General features: G+C 42.2%; 1 protein-coding gene and 1 non-coding gene across 6 annotated transcripts in view; both read left to right on the forward strand.

Annotated features, from left to right (window-relative positions):
- ARHGAP26 (Rho GTPase activating protein 26) overlaps nt 1-19,207 on the forward strand; it is a 371,806-nt gene that overhangs the window by 136,620 nt on the left and 215,979 nt on the right. For all 5 annotated transcript variants that reach the window (XM_045551097.1, XM_045551096.1, XM_045551100.1 and 2 more), the window contains one exon: nt 6,678-6,756. In XM_045551097.1, the coding sequence (XP_045407053.1) occupies nt 6,678-6,756 (79 nt within the window). The remainder of the gene's footprint in view (nt 1-6,677; nt 6,757-19,207) is intronic.
- Nucleotides 18,308-18,448, forward strand: LOC123638952. Its single transcript, XR_006735526.1, has one exon. It is a non-coding gene; the product is annotated as a U4 spliceosomal RNA (small nuclear RNA).

Below are 19,207 nucleotides of genomic sequence, written 5' to 3' on the forward strand. Positions count from 1 at the left end.
AGTGGTCCACAGACATGTTCAGTTTGGCATGAATAGTATTTGAGGCAACATTTTAATATTAAAAAAAATCTGGAACTGCTGATCATGCTTTCCCATGTGCCAGCTGTTAGTTGAGCTGAATGGCAGATACTTCCTTTAGGTGGGACATATGATCTTCACTCTGCCACAGTCCCCACCATGCCCTGTTGCCCCCTCTCCCCCATGAAGACAGGTGATAGGCTGTCTTTTTGCTTTGCACTTGCACTGTTGTTTTTCCCATAGAAGGGAAATACTTCTTTGTTCTTATGTTTCTATCCAAAAGTAAAAGTACAAAAGAAAAAATAAAAAACCAAAGGGCTGCATGTTTTAAAGAATATGAGACCAAGCCTATTTTTCTTAAGGGGAGTAAAGAATTTCTCATCCAGTTTCTCTCATTTTGCTTATTTACCTGGTCTTCATAGACATGCAAGTCTATAATCTCAAACAACCATGGAAAAGATGTCTGTCTTCAAGATTATTCTACATGGCTTTGGCTATGTCTTTGTGTAAATTAAGATCCACTGAACCTTTAAACCCTTCTCATTGTCCAGGAATTGTTAGGAATCGCTTTTCCCAGTAGCTATTTGAAAACAAAGGACCACTTCCCCTCCGTGGCACCTGCAAAGCTCTTTTCACCTACGGGTTGGCAGCCCGTTCTCCTGGCCTTCATCGGTTCCCTTTGTCTTCCTGTGTAAGCATAGTGGGGCATGTTTCACATACAGGCTGCGAGAATATGTGTTTCTGTGGGTCCTTCTTTTACTCTGAACTTGACCCTTAAATGTACAGTAGTGTGGATGGAAGCTGGGGAATGAACTCTTGCCAACAGAAGATCTATAGTCTCGTGAATGAGTAAACCCTAGATCTTCAGAGGTTGATTTAGAAAGAACAGTACTGTTAGTTTCTGAATGTGTTTGTTTCAGTGGGGTGGAGTTAGTAACAGCATTTCCTTGTCCTATAGGAAGTGGGTAGATTGCCAAACCACTGAGATCACTATTGTTGACTCAGATTCAGGAATAAAATTAAAGTAGGCAAGCTGTCAAGTAACCCTGGAATTGGGGCTGGTTGTGATTCTGCTTGCTCTTGGCTGGTGAGAAGGCTGACAGCAGTGGTCCCAGGATCCTGGATGTGTTGCTCAATGATATATTGCTTTCCCTGGGCTCTTTCTGGGGGCCAGGGTTGGAGGAGGATACAGTGGTGGGTAGCAACTTGCCCTGTGATAGATGAAGAGCTATTTTCTGCATGGCTCCTGCAGCGTGAGAGCTGGGTGCCAGCTTAGAGAAAATTCCAGATCCTTGTTCATGATTCTCAAGCTGATTCAGATATAGCACTAACCAAGGATGTAGTCAGAGTGAAAAGGATGTGCTGTATTTTAAGTAGAATCTTAGGATTCGGAGCTCTACAAAGGATTAAGTCATTTCCTCCTCCTCTCATCTGGTGTGTGGAGGGAGCTCCTTAGTAGATTTTTCTGGAACTTTCTAAAGACCTCTTCTCTGTTCTTATGGGTTATCAGACATTAATTTCAAAACGGAGTAGTAGGCTGCTTTGATGCTTTACTCAGGAGGGAAAAGGAAATGGCCACGATGTTAGAGCAGGTGTGTCCCTTTAGCCCTGGGCTCTGCATGCTTTGGGTTGGAGGCATGATTTTCAGTGCTGCGTGTGAGCCTGTTGGGGGTGGGGTCATACGTATCAGCAGCACCTGTGGGTGGTTTCTTTTCCTTTTGAAACTATACACACCTGCCCTTCTCCAGCCATAATTTTAACACTATCCCATACTTGCCATCCTGTTCCCTCTCACCCCATACCTCTACCTGCCCCTGTGATAACAGCTAGTCTGGGGAGCATTTATTGTGTGCCTGACACTTTGAAATGCCTTATATTCTTCTCATTTAACCTTCACAGCGTGCCCTGAGGTGTAATCCTGATAACGCCAGTGGACAAGTAATTGAACTGTTCTATACTGCTGTTCTTTAAAATGCAGATAACAAGAGTAGCATAGGGCAGATCAATTGCTAGTCCACCAGGGTTACACAGCTAGGAAGCACTGGAGTCAGGATAACCAGGGAGCCTAAGTTATTGATGAGAAGTCTTATCTTTTGGGTATTTAAAAGTTTTCTATCGAGGTGTAATCACAGTAAAATACACAAATCTTAAGTCTGTATTTTAATGCCTTTTTACACACACACACACACACACATCCCACCCCCCCAAGTAGCTACCCAGGTCATGACATGGAACATTTCTCTCACTCCAGGAGGTTGTCTTGTGCCCTCCCCAGTCATTGCCTATGTCTCTACCCCCAAACAAAATCACTCTTCTGACTTGTGTCACCATAGAGGAGTTTTCCAAGTATGTGAGCATAATATAAATGGAATCATACAACTTGTAGTCTTTTGTGTCTGGCCTCTTTTCCTCATCCGTCTATGACCTTCATTCATGTTGCTGCGTGTAGCAGTAGTTGGTTCTCTCTTTTTATTGTTTGGTGTTCCATTGTTTAAATATATGATAATTTATTCTCTTATTGATGACTATTTATTGTTTTTGTAACTTTTGGCTATTATGAATAAGACTTCAAGCATTCTTGAATGTGCCTTTTGGTAGACATATGTACTCATTTCTCTTGATTATATATAGAGAGGTAGAGTTGCTAGGTCATAGGGCAGGTGTATGTTTAGTTTTAGCAGATATTGCCAAAGTGGTTTTGTCAATTAATTCTCCCACCAGCAATGTATGAAAGTTCCTGTTGCTCTACATTCTTGCCAGGACTTGGTATTGGTGGTTCTTTTAATGCCCTCCGTCGGGGGCAGGGGTCTTACCTCATTGTGGTTTTAATTACAGTTCCCTGATGAGTAATCAGTTTGGGCCCTGTTTCTTATGTGTGTTGGCCATTTTGATGTCTACTTTTATGAAGTGCCTATTCAAATGTTTTATTGAATTGGATTCTTTTTTTCCCCTTACTTATTTGTAGGTATTTGCTGCAGATACATATTACAAATATCTTCTCTCACTCTGGATTGCCTTTTCAGTCTCTTAATAGTATCTTTTGATGAATGCAAGTTCTTCATTTTGGTGAAGTCCCAATTTATCAATACTTTGCGTTTAGTGCCTTTTGTGTTCTTTTAAAAAACTCATTGCTTTTCTGTCTCTTGAGTATTTTGAGGCAGAAAAAATGTGGAGGACCACTGTGGAGAAAAGTAAGCCCCAGTTTCACTGGAGACTGTTGGAGTCTTGCTTCTGGGTTGGCTGTTTGCCTAGAGTGGGATTCTGAGTCTCGTATTTATGAAGCTCTTTGGGTTTTACCAGAGCCCTTTACCATTCAGTCTCATTTGATCCCTTGCAGGAGTTCACTAAGGTACTTGCAGGAGGGCTTGGCCAAGTTTGACACCAGAGGCCAACATGAGCTCCCTGGGGTCTGTGGTGCCTTCATGTTTGCTGTGCATCATGTACTGCTTGTATTTACATCCTGCTCTGTAATTTGCTAGCTCTGCAATTGTGGACAAGGGTTCTTAACCTCTCTGAGCCTTAGTTTTCTCATCTGCTAAATGGGAGTAATGAGAAATATACCTACCTCATGACATAGCTGTGAAGATTAAATGAACTAACTGATATGCAGTGCTTGGTACAGAAGCTGGAGCACAGTGCCGGGTTATAATTATTACTGTTCTCTCATTATAGTGTCTAATAGGCTCACAATTCTTTGTGGAATGAGAAAACTGATCATTGTACTAGCTCTGATCATTTACTCCTTTTCTCTTTCATAGTTTTGTATTTTGCCTTCCTCATTCCACATCTCCCCCCTACTTGCTCTCTCCTTCCTCTTTCTCTATTGCTATGAAAAGCCACATGTATTTCAAACATGAACTGAATTGGCACCCTGTAAGAGAAGCTCCCAGAGTATGCTATCTTACAGGGACTGGCGTGGAAAGTGGAGGATCATTGAGGGTTTTGCTTGTTTTATTTTGTCTTGAGGGATGATGGTTAGTTAGTAGGGGCATAGGGAAGGGAACTATGGAAAGAAAGCTATTGCTTGATTACAAAATAAAGAAAGTTGACCCTTTTGCCTTGGTTCTAGGAAATTCATGTGCAAAAGATGTGTATAGTAGTGGTTTTACTTGTAACGAAGGAAAAGGAACTTGGAGCCAAATGAGTGTTTTCTAGATGCCCAGAGAGGATAGTGCTGTGACCCAGATGTGCACACAGAAAGCTGAGAGCAAATCGCCTGAACTTAGGGTGTTAAATCCACTTGATGCACCATCTGCCCCCACCCTCCTTCCCCCTGAAAAGGGAGCAAGACCACATGTGGAAAAGAACTTGTATTTTGATACGTCTTCTTGAAATAAAAACAAATCTTGTTGACCTTCCTGGTGACCAAGGCCACTTGGTTCACAGCCTTTGGGTTTGTCTGAACTTCCTCTCTGTGGCTCTGGGTGGAAATGTCACACTGGGTGCCATGAAGCTGCTGTGGCATCCGTGAGGCCCCGAGCCCTCGGTAGGTAGGCAGCACTTGCACTCTCACTCCCTGCTTGCTGGTGAGCGCCCGGCAGGAGAGGACCTGGAGTCCTGTGGGCGCCTTGGCCCCGCTGCATGGAGGGAGGGTGTCTTTGTTCTCTCGTGCAGGGGGAACAAGGCAGACAAGAGTGGCCGGGGTGGACTGTGCGTCAAGATCACCTGGGGAGCTGGTTAAAATCCAGGGTAATATTCAGTAGGGTACAGTTGGGCTAGGAATCTCCATTTTAAGGGAACACCCAATTCTGAAGCAGGTGGTGCAGGCATAACACCTTGAGCAACACTCAAAGACCCGGGTCCAGGGACTTGAGAGTTCTACAGTGGACTGTAGCTTCATAGACTGTTTATTAAAAAGCCTAAAACTTTGTGCTTGGTTTTTTGAAAGGCGGAAGGCTAGAATCAATCCCTCGTGCCCCCAAACCACAGGGGCACCTCTGTGGAGCCACGGCTGTCGGCACGGTCTGCAGACGCCAGTGCGGCCGGTGCGCTGAACGGGCAGATGCTGGGGAGTCGGCACTGGGGTCTGAGAGTGAGAGTTTCTGAGAAGAGGAGGGAGAGTCCAGGCAGCTGCTCCTGGAGAGAAGAGTTATTCCATCTTCTGCGTCATCTTTGTGTTACGGTGCCAGTGCCCATGTGGCCTTCACAGGCATGACCGTCCTCTCAGGGGGTCTGTGTCCCACCCATCCTCAACACACCCACCCATCCAGCTGCTGACCCTCCTCCGACCCACATGCAGCCCTCTCCTCCGCTCCTCTCTCTGCCCCTCTGCCTCTGGCTTGCTCTCACTCTCTTCTCTTTCATGCACACATGTGCCCGGGCACACGCACACACCCCCCGCTGATGCCCTTCATATTTCCAACCCCTCTGTACCTACGTGATCACATCTTTGAAAACTCTTTTTCTTAGAGGATATTGAGGGGTGATCAGTGAAAGCAAGCAAGTGGGATTTTTGAAATGTGTCAAGTATAAGGAGGTCTAGCATATCCATTGGCACTGTGGAAATAAGCCAGAGCAGAGATGATAGGTGGGTCAGAATTAACAGGCTTGGGTGCCTGTGGGGCTCGGGCTCGTGCTGCTCCGGGTGTCACCAGCCTCGCACGTTCACTGCCGTGTGGCTGTGTGGGCGTTAGCGGGACGCGTGGCCTCGGGTGGGGATGGAACTTCAGTTCTCGCCCTCTGGGCCTCTTCCTCTTCTTTGGGCTTTCTCCAGCTTTAAAGATGATGGTTTTAATCAGTAATTTTTACCTTTTTGAGGGTTGCAGTCCTCTTTGAGAATCTGATGGACAGTTTGAATTGTTTTTGAGAAAAATACACATACATTTGAGGCTGGTTTGGGTGCACTTTGGGATCCATCTGTGGACTCTGAGTGAAGAACTCCTGCTTTAATGAGCATAGAGGGCTTTTGGCCCCTTCCCCCAAGGTCATTTTTATGTCACAGTCTCTTTTTCTCGTGGAGTGCCCTATGTAATGGGAACTCAACAAACGCCATTTGTTACTGCGTGCCTGTCTTCTGGAGGGTTTGTGCTCAGTTTTAAAGAGCAAGCAGATTTCAGTAAGTGAAAAGATCTAATGCACGTGAATCACTTACCACCTGACATGGTCAACTCTTCATTTTTTAAAAATGCTATGCACATTTAACATAATCATAACTACAAAGCTGATTACCTCCTAAAACTTTCCATGTCAGAAGCAGTTTAGAAGCATTGGACTAGATACTGGGAGACGAGGATTGGATTTTTCCTCTCTTTTAACCTTGAGTCCAGTAATTCCATTCACTTCAACAAATATTTATTGCAGTCCTACTGTGAGTAAAACACTGTTAAGCATTTTGAGGAATTGAAATGAATAAGATCTCATTGTTGAATGAACAACATCTAGAAGAATCACTTTACTTTTTTTGTGTCCCTTACCTGTAAAATATCTTCTGTATTCCTTCCTGGCCCTCTGAGGGAGATGGGCTTATTTATTCAGAGGGATTTGGGTAGGTGGCTTTGCTTTCTGAGACCAGCAGGTGGCTTAGAAAAGCCAGTGTTGTTCTTCTCTTTGTGGTGTTAATGCTCGCAACCATTCACTCTGTTGAGTGCTTAAGGTTCACCTTTGTCAGTCTCTCCACAATGTGGCTCTGGGTTCATATCCGTGTCCTCCTTTCTCCACAGGCCAGGGGTTATCACCATGCAGGCATTGTCAGAAGAGGACCGGAGGCTCTGGATGGAAGCCATGGATGGCCGGGAACCTGTAAGTAACAATTCAGGGAAGTCGAGCAAGAATAAAGGTCCTGAGTTGTTTGCTTCCCTAGTGCAGTGATTTTTACTGTTGTTCAAAAGCCTTGGGACCTTGAAACCAATGTACCAGAGGTAGTTTTTTATTCCTAGGTTGATGTTGTGGATATTGGTATTCTGTGTGTATGTACTATAGTTCCTGAGCTTTGGCCTGGCTGTCCCAAGGCATGGGTTCTGCAAGTGTATCACTTCTCGGTCTCTTAAAGGAGGCAGAGTCCAGTCTGTCTTACTGAATGTTTATTGACCATATGATACTTCCAAAAAGTAGGGTGCAAAGCTTTATCTCAAATCCATTTTAATGGGATGAACACGCATTACAGTGTGTACAGGTTATGCAGCATCTTTTATCATTGCCTTCTGTTTCAGCCTCCCGTCACCATAGTAACTCACATCCCATTATAAGCAGTGGGACGTTATCAGGGTAGATGGAAGGAGTTAAGCCTGGTGATGTGATCCCTGCTGCCATTTCAGAGATGCTGGCCTCAACTGGATAATGTAATCTTGTGGTTGTTCTGCATCTTGTGACATGGAAAACCCATGTGAGAGCCCTGGGGAGGTCCCTAGAGCCAGAGTGGTCCTCTTACCTTGGTGCCAAGGATCTCAACTCCAGCACTGAGGAAATCTCAAGGTTAGGGAAATCCTAAGAGTACAATCTAATATCCATGTCCCACCAATAAAAGATAAAAAGAATCTACAATGCCAGAGGACCAATAGGTTGACCCTTGCAAAGGCACTATCCAACGAGGGGAAATGTGTGCAAGGAAACAGCAGGTCATGGTCTCCATTGACTGTCGAACTCTGTGTGTCAAGTCAGGTGTGCAGTGTAGAAGATTCCAGCTCATTTGTGTGTCTTTCTCAGCCTACCCTGGTAAGGTGATCCGGCAGTATAGATTAGCATACCTTTCTACTTGCACTATATTTTATACAAACACGGGACTCAATTCAGTCAACTACGAATAAACAAATAACTAGTGTTTGTATAACATTTACTAATGTAGAGCAAGATTTAATGAACTATTTAAAGATTTAGGCACAGTTTGCTAAACTATAATTAAGCTTTGTTTAATGTTAATTGTTCTCGTGGGGTAAAACGTAAGATAGCTCTCTGAATACATTGTTATCCTTGGAAACCCCCTCAAAACCAGACACACCTTTCTACCTTTAGAGCTTTGTGGCCACAAGAGCTGCTTGATGTCGGAGGCCTTTGAAAGCAGCTTCCCAAATAGTTCTTCTTTGCTAGCATCACCTACCATTCGTTGAGCACATTTTTGCATGTTAGGCACAGGACAGGGCATGTTAACATCTCTTAAGCTATTTATTTCTCTTAGTACTTAATGAAATGAATGTTATGATTCCATTTTATAGATGAGGAAACTGAGGCTTAGAGAGTTTACTATCTGTGCAACTAGGGGCAAATTATTTTTTAATTAAGTGACTGTATAAGTAGGGTACAGGCTAGGTTGCTAGAACAGAGAGATTCCAAAGTGGCTTAAGTAAGATAGGCAAGTGTATTTCTCTCTCAGAGCCCAGAAGGGAGTGGTCTGTGCCTAGCAGATGTCACTCTGCCACCCTCAACTCATGGCTCTGTGGCTTCCTGGGTTGCTCCAGTCATCACCATTTTCCAGCCAGAAAATGGAGATGAACAAGTCCAGGGAAAGCATTTTGAAGGACCCAGCAGGTGCCCTCATCACTTCCATTGGCCTAAACATAATGATCTGGCCAATCTATCTGCAAAGGAGGGTGGAAATCTAGGCTGTACATAGGCAGCCAGGACCCAGGGCATATTATTCCTTTAAGGAAGAAAAGGAGAAAGGATACTGTGGCTTGTTAGCAAGGCTAGAATTTGAACCCATGTCTAGCCTTAGAAATATTTGATTTTCATCTTTAGTAGAAATAAAATCTCAAATTGCCTTCTAAGAATTCTCACTCAGTTCATTTTTACAATACTTGCACTGACTCTTAATGATTCTTCAACTCACAGGGGAGGAAATGCCCAGGAAAAAAAATCCTGTTACGGCATACTATTTTTGGTATGGATTAAAAAAAAAATCCAAAAAAACCCACTACCATTTTCCCCCAATAAGCTGGAGTTCCAAAACTGCTTCACCAACTGCATTTTTAAGCTGCCTCCTCCTCTCTCTCCGCACCACTTGATATTTGTCCTCTGTGTATAATTGGTTTTCTTACTAACCACTTCAGTTTTCCTGTAGATTAACATCTGGCTTCTGCAGATGGAAAGTGTCCTGTTTGAAGGAACATCTCCTTGCTCCAGAATATACACATTAAAACAAGTTTAAACACAAAATAATTCTGTTTCTAAACATGATATAAAATTTTTTCCTCACGGGAGTGTATGGCTTGCGCTGAAAAATGACACCTCTGTGTACTTTTTAGTTTCCTAAAAAGAGAGATAAATACAAGGCAAATGATGCATGCATAATCGACAGTAATACCAGGCTGAATTTTGTCTCCCATTGCTGAGAGCCTCCAGGGGGCATTACTGGAGAGATGAGCCCACTAGACAATTAACAGCTTCAGTTTTAATTACCATCTCCCTAATTAGTTAAACCTGTCTCCTTGAGTGTTCTGGATTGCTCTAGTTAGCTCTTTAGCTGGTCCTGGACCAGTTTTCTTATTTTAAGGAAGTTAATGGTGTCACCTGTCTTCTGTTTTTATACTTCTATCTCCGTTGTTCTGTGATGGATTATTCAGTGTTGGATTTTTTTTGCAGAGGAGGGGGATAATTTTGGTTTCCATTCTTTTTGTTCTTTCAGTATTCAATAATACCTTAGGATGGTTGGTTAGGAAAAAAAAATAAAACCAAAAAACCTAATGAGCCCCAAATCAGTTGATTTTGCAACATTTAGTTGTTAAATAAATCACCATTTTTCAGTATGCAATCATAGTCTAGTCTAAAGGAATGAATGTCTTTATGGCACTGAGGGACATATCATGGAGGAAGGAATTAGAGTTGATTTCCTACAGTGAACATTATTGATTTTTGTCTATGTATTGAATTTGAATTCTTTTAGTTCAAATGAAAGAAACCCCATTCAAACTCTCTTGAGAAAAAGCTGGATTTATTGGTTTACATAACTGACAAATACTAGGGTATAATAATTTCCAGCCCATCTGAATCTGGGAACTTACATAATACTGGAGTTGGTTTCTTCTGTGTTGGCTTCATTTTCCAACATCTTCTTTTCATATGGTGGTGAGATGTGGCCTTCCTATTCCAGGCTTCATTTTATTATTAAGAACAGGGGTCAGCAGACTTTTTCTGTAATGGGCCAGATAGTAATTTGCTGTTGTAGCTCAAAAGCAGCTGAGGATGATATGTAAATGAATGGGTGTGGCTGTGTTTCAATAAAATTTTATTTACCAAAACAGATGGCAGGCCGTATTTGGATCATAGGCCATAGCTTGTTGATCCCTGACCTATAAGTCTAGCGGAAAGAGAGCTTTTGCACAATAATTTTAAAAGGTCTCATATTTGAATTTTATGGGCTACATATAATACTTGGTCCAGAGAATGGGGTAAAGAAATTGACCAGACAACCTGTGCATTGCACTGGAGCCGTATAAATGGTGGAGGAAGGTTGGCTCCCTCTGAGAGAAAAAGCATTATTATATGAGGGTAGCAGGTAGACGCCAGGTAGAGAGAACAGCACAGTTTCTCCTTACTCTGAGATCCACAGTCCATTAAATTTATGCTCTTTCACTGGGTGCTTGCCTCAAGTGAGATGTCTCCCACTGTTTTTGTCATTGGCTTTAGTTGCAACTGTGCAGTAATACTCAGGTCTGTGGAGCCTCCCATCCCTAGCTATGACATAAGGGAGAAGTCTCTCCCTAGAGTTAAAAGTGTAGTGTGTATTCTAAAGCTGGCCAAAGGCAAAACCTCCAAGGGTACCACTAACATCACACCTAGGGTGTAAGACTGAGCGCATTCCCCCTAAAACTGGGAACAAGACAAGGGTATTTGCTCTCACAACTTAACAGAGGACTGGAAGTCCTGGCTACTGCTGTCAGGCAAAAAAGTAATATATAAAAGGCATATAGATTGGAAAGAAAGATATAAAACTTTGCCCCCATTTTCAGATAACATGATTGTCTATGTAGAAAAATCCCCCCAAAAGCAAAAAAATAGAAACCCCTCCTAGAATTAGTAGGTGAGTTCCTCAGGGTCACAGGATACAACGTAAACATAAATAAAATCAATCCTATGTCTATATACTGGCCATAAACGTGGTGAACAAAGTTAAAAACGTAACACCATTTACGGTCACTCTCCCCAAAAATAAAATGCTTAAGTATAAATCTAATTAAACATTTAGAGGGACCTATATGCTGAAAATTACAGAGCACCGATGAAAGAAATCAAAGATGATCTAAGTAAGTGGAGAAACATTTATGGATTGGAAGACTCAAACAGAATAACGATGTCAGTGCTCTCCAAAGTGATTTATAGGTTTAATGCAATTCTTATCAAAATCTCTGCAAGATTTTCTATAGATATAGACCAACTTGTTCTAAAATTTATACGTAAAAGCACAGAAAGTGAAATAGCTAAAACAATTTTGAAAAATAGAATGAATTGGGGATAATCACTCTACCCTATTTTAAGACTTCCTTTAGAGTGATGGTAATCAAGACTATGATATTGACAGAGGGATAGACACATGGATCAATGGAACAGAATAAAGAACCCAGAAATAGACTCACACAAATATGCCCAATTGATTTTTGACAGAGGTGCAAAAGCAGTTTAATGGGGGAAGGATAGTTTTTGCAAGAAATTATGCTATTTAGAACAATACACATCTATAGGCAAAAAATGAGCTTTGACTTAAACCTCCTATCTTATACAAAAATTAATTCACAATGGATCATAGATTTAAATATAAAATATAGCACTGTAAAACTTTTAGAAGAATGTGTGGGATCTAGGCCTAGATGAAGAGTTTTTACATGTAATACCAAAAGCACGACCCATAAAATAAAAAAAAGGATACATTTTTCTTTATCAAAATTAAAAGCTTTTGCTCTGTGCATGAAAGGACCCTATTAAGAGGATGAAAAGACAATCTATAGAATGGTAGAAAATATTTCCAAAAAATATATCTCACAAGGGATTTACATCTAGGATCTAAAAAGAACTCTCAAAACTTAACAGTTAGAAAAACCCAGTTAGAAAATGGACAAAAGACATGAAGAGACATTTTACCAAAGAGCTGTAGTCCCCATCTCCCAGGGCTGGCTGAGGGCCTGTTAGGAACTGGGTCGCACAGCAGGAGGTGAGTGGTGGGCAAGTGAGCAAAGCTTCACCTATATTTACAGCCACTCTCCATAGCTTGCTGTTTCCCCTCCTTCCCCACCCTTCATCCGTGGAAAAATTTCTTCCATGAAACCAGTCCTCGGTGCCAAAAAGGTTTGGGGAACACTTCCAAAGAGGATATACACTTGAAAAGATATTCAATATAATTAGCCATTAGGGAAATACAAACTAAAATTACAACGAACTATCACTATACACCTAACAGAATGCCTAAAATTAAAAACAGTGAAAATACCAAATGTTGGCGAGGATGCAGAGAAACCAGATCTCTTATACATTGTTGGGGGGAATGTAAAATGACACAGCTCATCTGCAAAGTTGCTAATAAAATTAAATATGCCCTTACCACACGACCTAGCAATTGCTCTGGGGCATTTATCCCCAAGAAACGAAAACTTCTTTTTATTCACACAAAAATTTATATACAAATGTTCATAGCAACTTTATTCACAATAGCTCCAAATAGGAACCAATACAAATGTCCTTCACTGGGTGAATGGCTAAACACACTAGTACATCCAAACAATGGAGTGCTATTGGCAATAGAAATGTCCATACACCGACTGAGTGCATCTCAAGGGTGTTATGGTAAGTGAAAAAAAACCTGGTCTCAAAAGGGCACATATGATGCATCTTGTAACATTTTGAAATGACAGTTACAGAAATGGAGAATAGAGTAGTGATTTCCAGGGTATAGGGGCAGTGAGGGTGGGAAGCAACTGTAAAGGGATAGCACGAGGAGGTTCCTTTGTGGGGTGGAATAGTTCTGTATCCTGATCGTGCTGGTAGTTACGTGAAGCTATATCAAAGTGTGTATGTGTATACACTGTACAATACTACACACATAAATAAGTACATGTGAAAACTGGTGAAGTTTAAATAAAGTATGCCATCTAGTTAACAGTATTGTGCCAATCACAGTTTTCTGGTCTCGATGCTATATTATAGTTAGACAGTACCATGGGGAGAAGTCAAAGGGTGGGGAACCTGTGGCCTTCTGGATCCTTGACTGCGGCCCTTTGACTGAATCCAAATTTTACAGAACAAATCCTGTCATTAAAAGGGGTTATAGCAGAGAAAGATGAAGCTTTTCTTGCCTCCTTTGGTGCCTAAAAAAAGAACAATCTTGAAATCAGAAGGCTGCAGGTCCCCCACCCCATGGGAACAGATGACTTTTCCATCTTAAATTGGAGATGGAAACCTTAGTACAAGCTACATAAATACCACAGCTCCAAGAAATTTCAGAGACGGCAAATTTTCTTTTGCCAGTTCCTAATAGCCAAAGTTGTCTCTCCTTTTCTTTTTGCAATGTTGCTGGTTAAGCATGTTTGCTGAAAGCAAGTAGCTTCACATGACTACCAGCCCACCGTCATTGCTGACGCATACACACTCAGCCTGAAGTATTTACTATCCCGCTACTATGGAAAGATGATTGAGAATGTCAGCGAGACTCATGGGGTGATCTGGAGCCTCAGGCTGTTGAACTTTTACTTTTGAATATTTGAATTTTTCATAGTCAGCACATGTTAATTTTGTTATTAAATACAAATCGCAATGGTGAGGGTCACTTCTCAGGGTGCCCATTTTTCTCCACACCTTTACCAACACTGCATATGATGACTGTATGTGTGTATATGTGTATTATCAGTGTGAGAGTGGAGAATCGTATCTTGTTTTTGTTAGCATTTCTCCAATTACTAGTGAGATTGAAAATCTTTTCTCACATTTATTGGCATTTCATATTTCTCTTCTTTTATACAAAAATATACGTGAAGTACTTAGAACAGTGCCTGGGACTTGATTCGTGCTATATAAAGTAGTGTCATTATTCCTTTTGCGAATGTCTGGCCTTAGGATTACACCCATCATTTTACTCAATTCTGCTTCGCAGAGCCCAAAGTGCAATTTTTGCTAATGTTCTTTTCTTAACTGCTATGACGCTTCCGCTTTGTCCTTGCTGGCATCTTTTATTTCCTGCAGCCCAGCCCCGTTGCTCAGGTTTGGAGTGGTGGATAATGCAGGGTGTTCCAGCCAAGTGCGTGTTCCTTCTCTCTCCCGAGCTGCTGTCCTTGTTCTCCAGCTGCGTGATCTGAGGGGGACCTGTGGGTCCTCTGTACCTCTCCGCTCTGACAGCAGCCAGCCACCTGTCAGCCTTCCCTACGCACTAGCACGGTCCTTCTAACTCCCCAGCAGAAAATACCCCGTCGCTTCTCAAGGAGCCACAGGAGCTGCAGTTTCTCATCACTGCAAGAGTTCAGAGCCCCAAAAGCCTCCCTGACAGGGACACGGTCTCCCCATGTTCTTTCGGCCTTTCCACCTGTGCCTCCATCTCAGAGAAGAGATGGTCAATGGCTGCCTCGCTCTGCACCTGTCTACAGGGCCCTCGGTGCTCTGCCTGCTCCGTTTTGTTAACCCTACACGTCATTCTGTGCTTTCTGGAAGTCCCTACGTTTCTGTGGCCTAGGTTAACTACTGCCCAGTCTCCTCTGCGGAGGTCAGCGTGTGCGAGGCTGTCACTTTGAAGGTTTCTATCACCAGTTAGTTGCTTATTTGATTCAAAATTAAGGCCAAATTAAGAGTTCCCTGTTTTGTTTCCTCCATCTGGAAGATGACATTTTGGCAAGTCAGGAATTTATCAGAGACTCTGTGTGTGTGTGTGTGTGTGTGTGTGTGTGTGTGTATTTGCATTAGCTCACTTTAACTTCTTGTTTTGAAATAATTTCAGACTTATAAAAATGTTGCAAAAATATTACAAAGAATTCCAGAATACCCTTTACCCAGATGCCCTAAGTGTTAAATGTGTTACACAACCACAGTATAATGATCAAACCAGAAAACTAACACTGATATAAAATTATCTATTTTACAGATCTCAAATTTTCCCAGTTGTCCCACTAATATATATTTTTACTGGTCTAGGGTCTACTTCAAGATCACACATTGCATTTAGTTGTCACATCTTCTTAGTTTCATTTAACCTGGAATAGTTAGAGGGGTGGGTTTTGAAAGGAGCATTTCTACCAGCTGATGTCCAAATAGTTGTCTCTGTTCCCATCCTGGAGGGTATTTGAGGACTGGTGTCACTCTCTTCCCTCCATCTAGGTAATAATTCATATCTTTCCACAGTCAAACCACTTATGTTTCTCTCTCTGTATCATCTTCCAAAGGCTCTCTGACATGTACTCAATCTCGGGTTTGTAGATTTCCTTATAATACATCTATTTCTTTCGAACATGTTTGCCTTCTACCCTGTCTGCTCACGTCATATATTCTTCCTTGTGCAGTTTACTATTTATTATCTATATCCCGGAGTTGTCGGTTTGAAGACATTTGAGGCCATAATATGATCTTAATGGGCATTCCAAGGAGTGACCTCCCACCTCTAGCGGCAGCACCAGTTCCTGCTGGCCCTCTTGCAGATACTGGGCGGTGATTCATGGGAGTGGAGATTATGGTTGGATTAGCTTCAACTTTTTTTTTCCCCCCCCTCTGGGAAAGGCAGTTTATAAAAGAAAGATCTTTTAAGAGTAACTTTGTTCATTGGAAGAATGACTGAGCTGGCTCTTATGTCCATTTCTGCAGTTTTTTCTTATACTCTAAAAGCCAGAAAGTGGTAATATTTGTTAGTGATCAAATCAAAGATGGTATTTTAAAACATATGCTGACAGAAGGACCTAGAGGCATTTTAAGCATTAGGAAGTCTGTGAATTATGTTGTTTGCTTTGTGGCGAGGTGTGAAACAAGATAAGCATTTTTTGGAAAATGATCTTTGGGTTTGCTGAATCGGGTCAAGTGTGGTCAAGTCAGGAGAGCCCACGATGCCAGTGTTCCCATGTTCTTTTCAGTTGTGTTCCCCATAATCCTACTCCACGACCCTGGAAGAAAACACCAGAACAAGTAAACACATCCTAAAAGCAAAGCTATTTTCTAGTATGGTTGAAAAAAACCTTCCCTTTTGGTTATTTGGAAGGCAGTACAGACGTGCGGTCCAGTGGTTATAGCCAAAGGCGGCGCGGGGAGAGTGGGGCCCCCGCCAGCCCAGCCAGCTGCCATGGCTCCCACGCGCTGTGTGGTCTTGACCCAATGCCCAGAAGAGTGAGGTTCCCCCACTCTCTACCTCTTTATTTTTAAAAGCAAAAAAAGCGAAGGGAGTGGGGAACCAGTAAGCTGAAATTTCTCAGGTTAGAAATATGTCCTTTTGTAATTAATCACTGCTCATTAGTTTTGTTTTCACCACAAATCTAAGAAGAGCTTTACTGCAGTCAGACTAACAGAATCACGAATATTCTTGGGGTAAACTGATGTGGACTTTTTGTTTGTATGGAAGGGTGGTGGTGATGGTGTCTAGCATTGAGATATATTGGAGTACTTTTTACCTTTCTCTTCTTGGAACTACTTTGCTGAAATGAATGTCATCTTTCTGCTGTAGTCATCATTGGCTATGCCAGACATGTGGATGGATAACAATACCCTGGTTTGACCTAATTTTTCCACCTACGTCATACCTCTGTGTTGTCATCCCAGGAAGATGTCAACTTACCAAGGGCAGGGGTTGATCATGTCCTTTATGTCTTTAATATCACCTCCATATAGTGCTCAGAGTGCTGTGAAACATCATAAGTAGTCATTACTCACTGAATGAACTTGGAGGCAATGAGTCGGGTGGTGGTCTGTTATCTAGTCCATAATCAAGTTCATTTGTTCTGGGTCATTTATTGGGTTCTGGTCATTATTGAGCCACCATAAATAGAAATCCATGAAGACAAAGATCTTCACTTTCTTGTTCTTCACTTTAACCCCAGCACCTAGAACAGCTCCTGGCAATTTAGCTAACTTTCAGGGCTTGCTGACTGCCAGGGTGGTAAATGTGTCAATCTGTAGGATCTTCTCAGTCTTTAAGAGTCCTTCTAGCTCTGAGATGTGAATCTAAGTCTTCTGGCTAAACAACCAGTCAAGACCTAGCCATTCAGAGTCACCGAGGGTCCTGCCTCAGACTTCCCCTGCCACTTTGGCTGTTCATTTAGAAAGTTTTTCTACATATACTGGATTGGAGGTAAGCAGACCGTAAGAGGAATCCATTGCATGAGTCACAGGTCTGGCATGAGTATTGGTTTCCTAGGGCTACTGTAGCAACTTGCCCACACTGGGTGGCTCACAGCAATAGAAACGGCTTCTCTCATGGTACTGGAAGCCAGAAGTCCAAAATCAAGGTGTTGTCAGGTCCCTCTGAAGGCTCCAGGGAAGAGTCCTCCCTTGCCCTTTCCAGCTTTTGGTGGCTGCAGACATCCTTTGGCTTGTGGCTCCATCATTCTTGTCTCTGCCTCTTTGTTTTCTTTTTTGTCTCTAATGAGGACATTTGTCAGTGGATTGAGGTCCCACTCAGGTAATGCAGGGTGATCTTATTGCAAGACCTTTAACTTAATTGCGTTTATTTCCGAATAAGGTCACATCCGTAGAATATGGGGTTGAAGACACAGACCTTTTTGTGGGCCACCATTCAACCTCCCAGAGGGAGGTATTTTCATTTCTTCTGGTCTCTGTATTTTAGAGGTGTCATGTGTCCTCTTTGCTGCCAACATTGAGCTGTGAGATGCCTCTGACTGGGGAGGTTTCTCTTCTGGGTGTGTCTCTGTCTTGTTTTTCTGTTGTCTAAGTCAGAGGTACTCACATGTGTTTTGGGGTTTGCCTGGAGGTGACTGTCTCATTCCCCTTCAGGGTTCCATGTAGACGCCGCAGTATGGCGATGAACAGAGGAAAGTCTTGGTTCCTTGGTGGAGGCGGTGGGGTTGGGAGACTGTTGATAGAAAAGTGAAAAGTTATTTTTAGAAAAAATGGATCCTGACTCTGTCCCATGGACCATTCTTCTGTTATTCAAAGGTACAAACAGATATTATGTTCGCTCAGTCATTGCTGGACTCTCATTATCAATGGCAATTGGCTGTTAATATATTTTTTAAAAAACATCCCAACTGTACTTTTTATTTTTGTTAAAATGGTCATAGCCACAGTATCATAGAGTGGATGTAACTTATGACACTTAGCTCTGGCTCATGCATTAAAGTTGGGCTGTGGTCCAACTTTATGAAATGATCACCCTACACTCTCTGGATCCTCACTGCCACTCTCATTTGTAGATGTATCGGGGAGGTGAGCTGCTCTTCAAAATTTAGTTAGCTTTGCGCAGTGGCAGTATCGTAGCCAATGAGGTTTATCCGAGGCACGATTATTGCTAATTGAAAACTTTTCCTGATACCCTGCCATGACGACTTGCAATGTAGTCAGCATTGGCAATTTTTGATGGTCCTTATGGGGACTGAATAAAAAAATATATAAAAAAACAAAAATAAATAAAAATAAAAAACAAAATTTAGAGCCTCTGGAATTCAATTCAATGGCGATTTACTGAGTATAAACTGTGTACCAGCCATAGATAGGTGCTGAGAGAGTTAACAAGCAAACAGATTGGGTACCTGCACTTGTGCTGGAAATAGTTCCCTTTTTCCTTCTCTTGTACCTTTTTCCAACCTTGTACGTTGCAGTAGTTAGTTGTTTTAAACTGAGCAACTTTTTCATTTTTAAAACTTTCGTGCAAAAGTCTTTGCGTACCAAATGTATACAGATGTGGTGCATCATAGTTTGAGTCTCATTTCTCCTAGGCCTGGAGCTTTCAACAGTCTATTTCAAGCACTTGGCTGTTTCTCCACCTCCTTCCTTTCTAACTGGTTGGTTCTTCAAGTCCTGACCCTGGAGAACACTGTGTTTTGGTAGTTCACTGTTTTAGGACTTGCCGAAGTTAGGAAGCCTGTGCTGTATGGACAAGATTATTCTTTTACTCGTTTTTATTTTAGTGAGGTACAGCTTATGGGGTGCTGGTTGACAAGAGAACAGCCAAAAGAGTTTTACTGTTCCTTGTTTCCTTTCACATACAGTGAACTAGGTGTTACCTCTGCCTGAAAGTGTAGATTTCTTCAACCATCTGCCTGGGATGGGGCCACAGAGATGTCTCGATTTGGCACCAGAGATGACTTCCCACAGAATCTTGGTTGGCAAAGTCCCTTTGGGGTGGGGCATA

Source organism: Lemur catta, chromosome 5 (assembly GCF_020740605.2).
Source record: "Lemur catta isolate mLemCat1 chromosome 5, mLemCat1.pri, whole genome shotgun sequence".
NCBI classification, from domain to species: Eukaryota; Metazoa; Chordata; class Mammalia; order Primates; family Lemuridae; genus Lemur; species Lemur catta.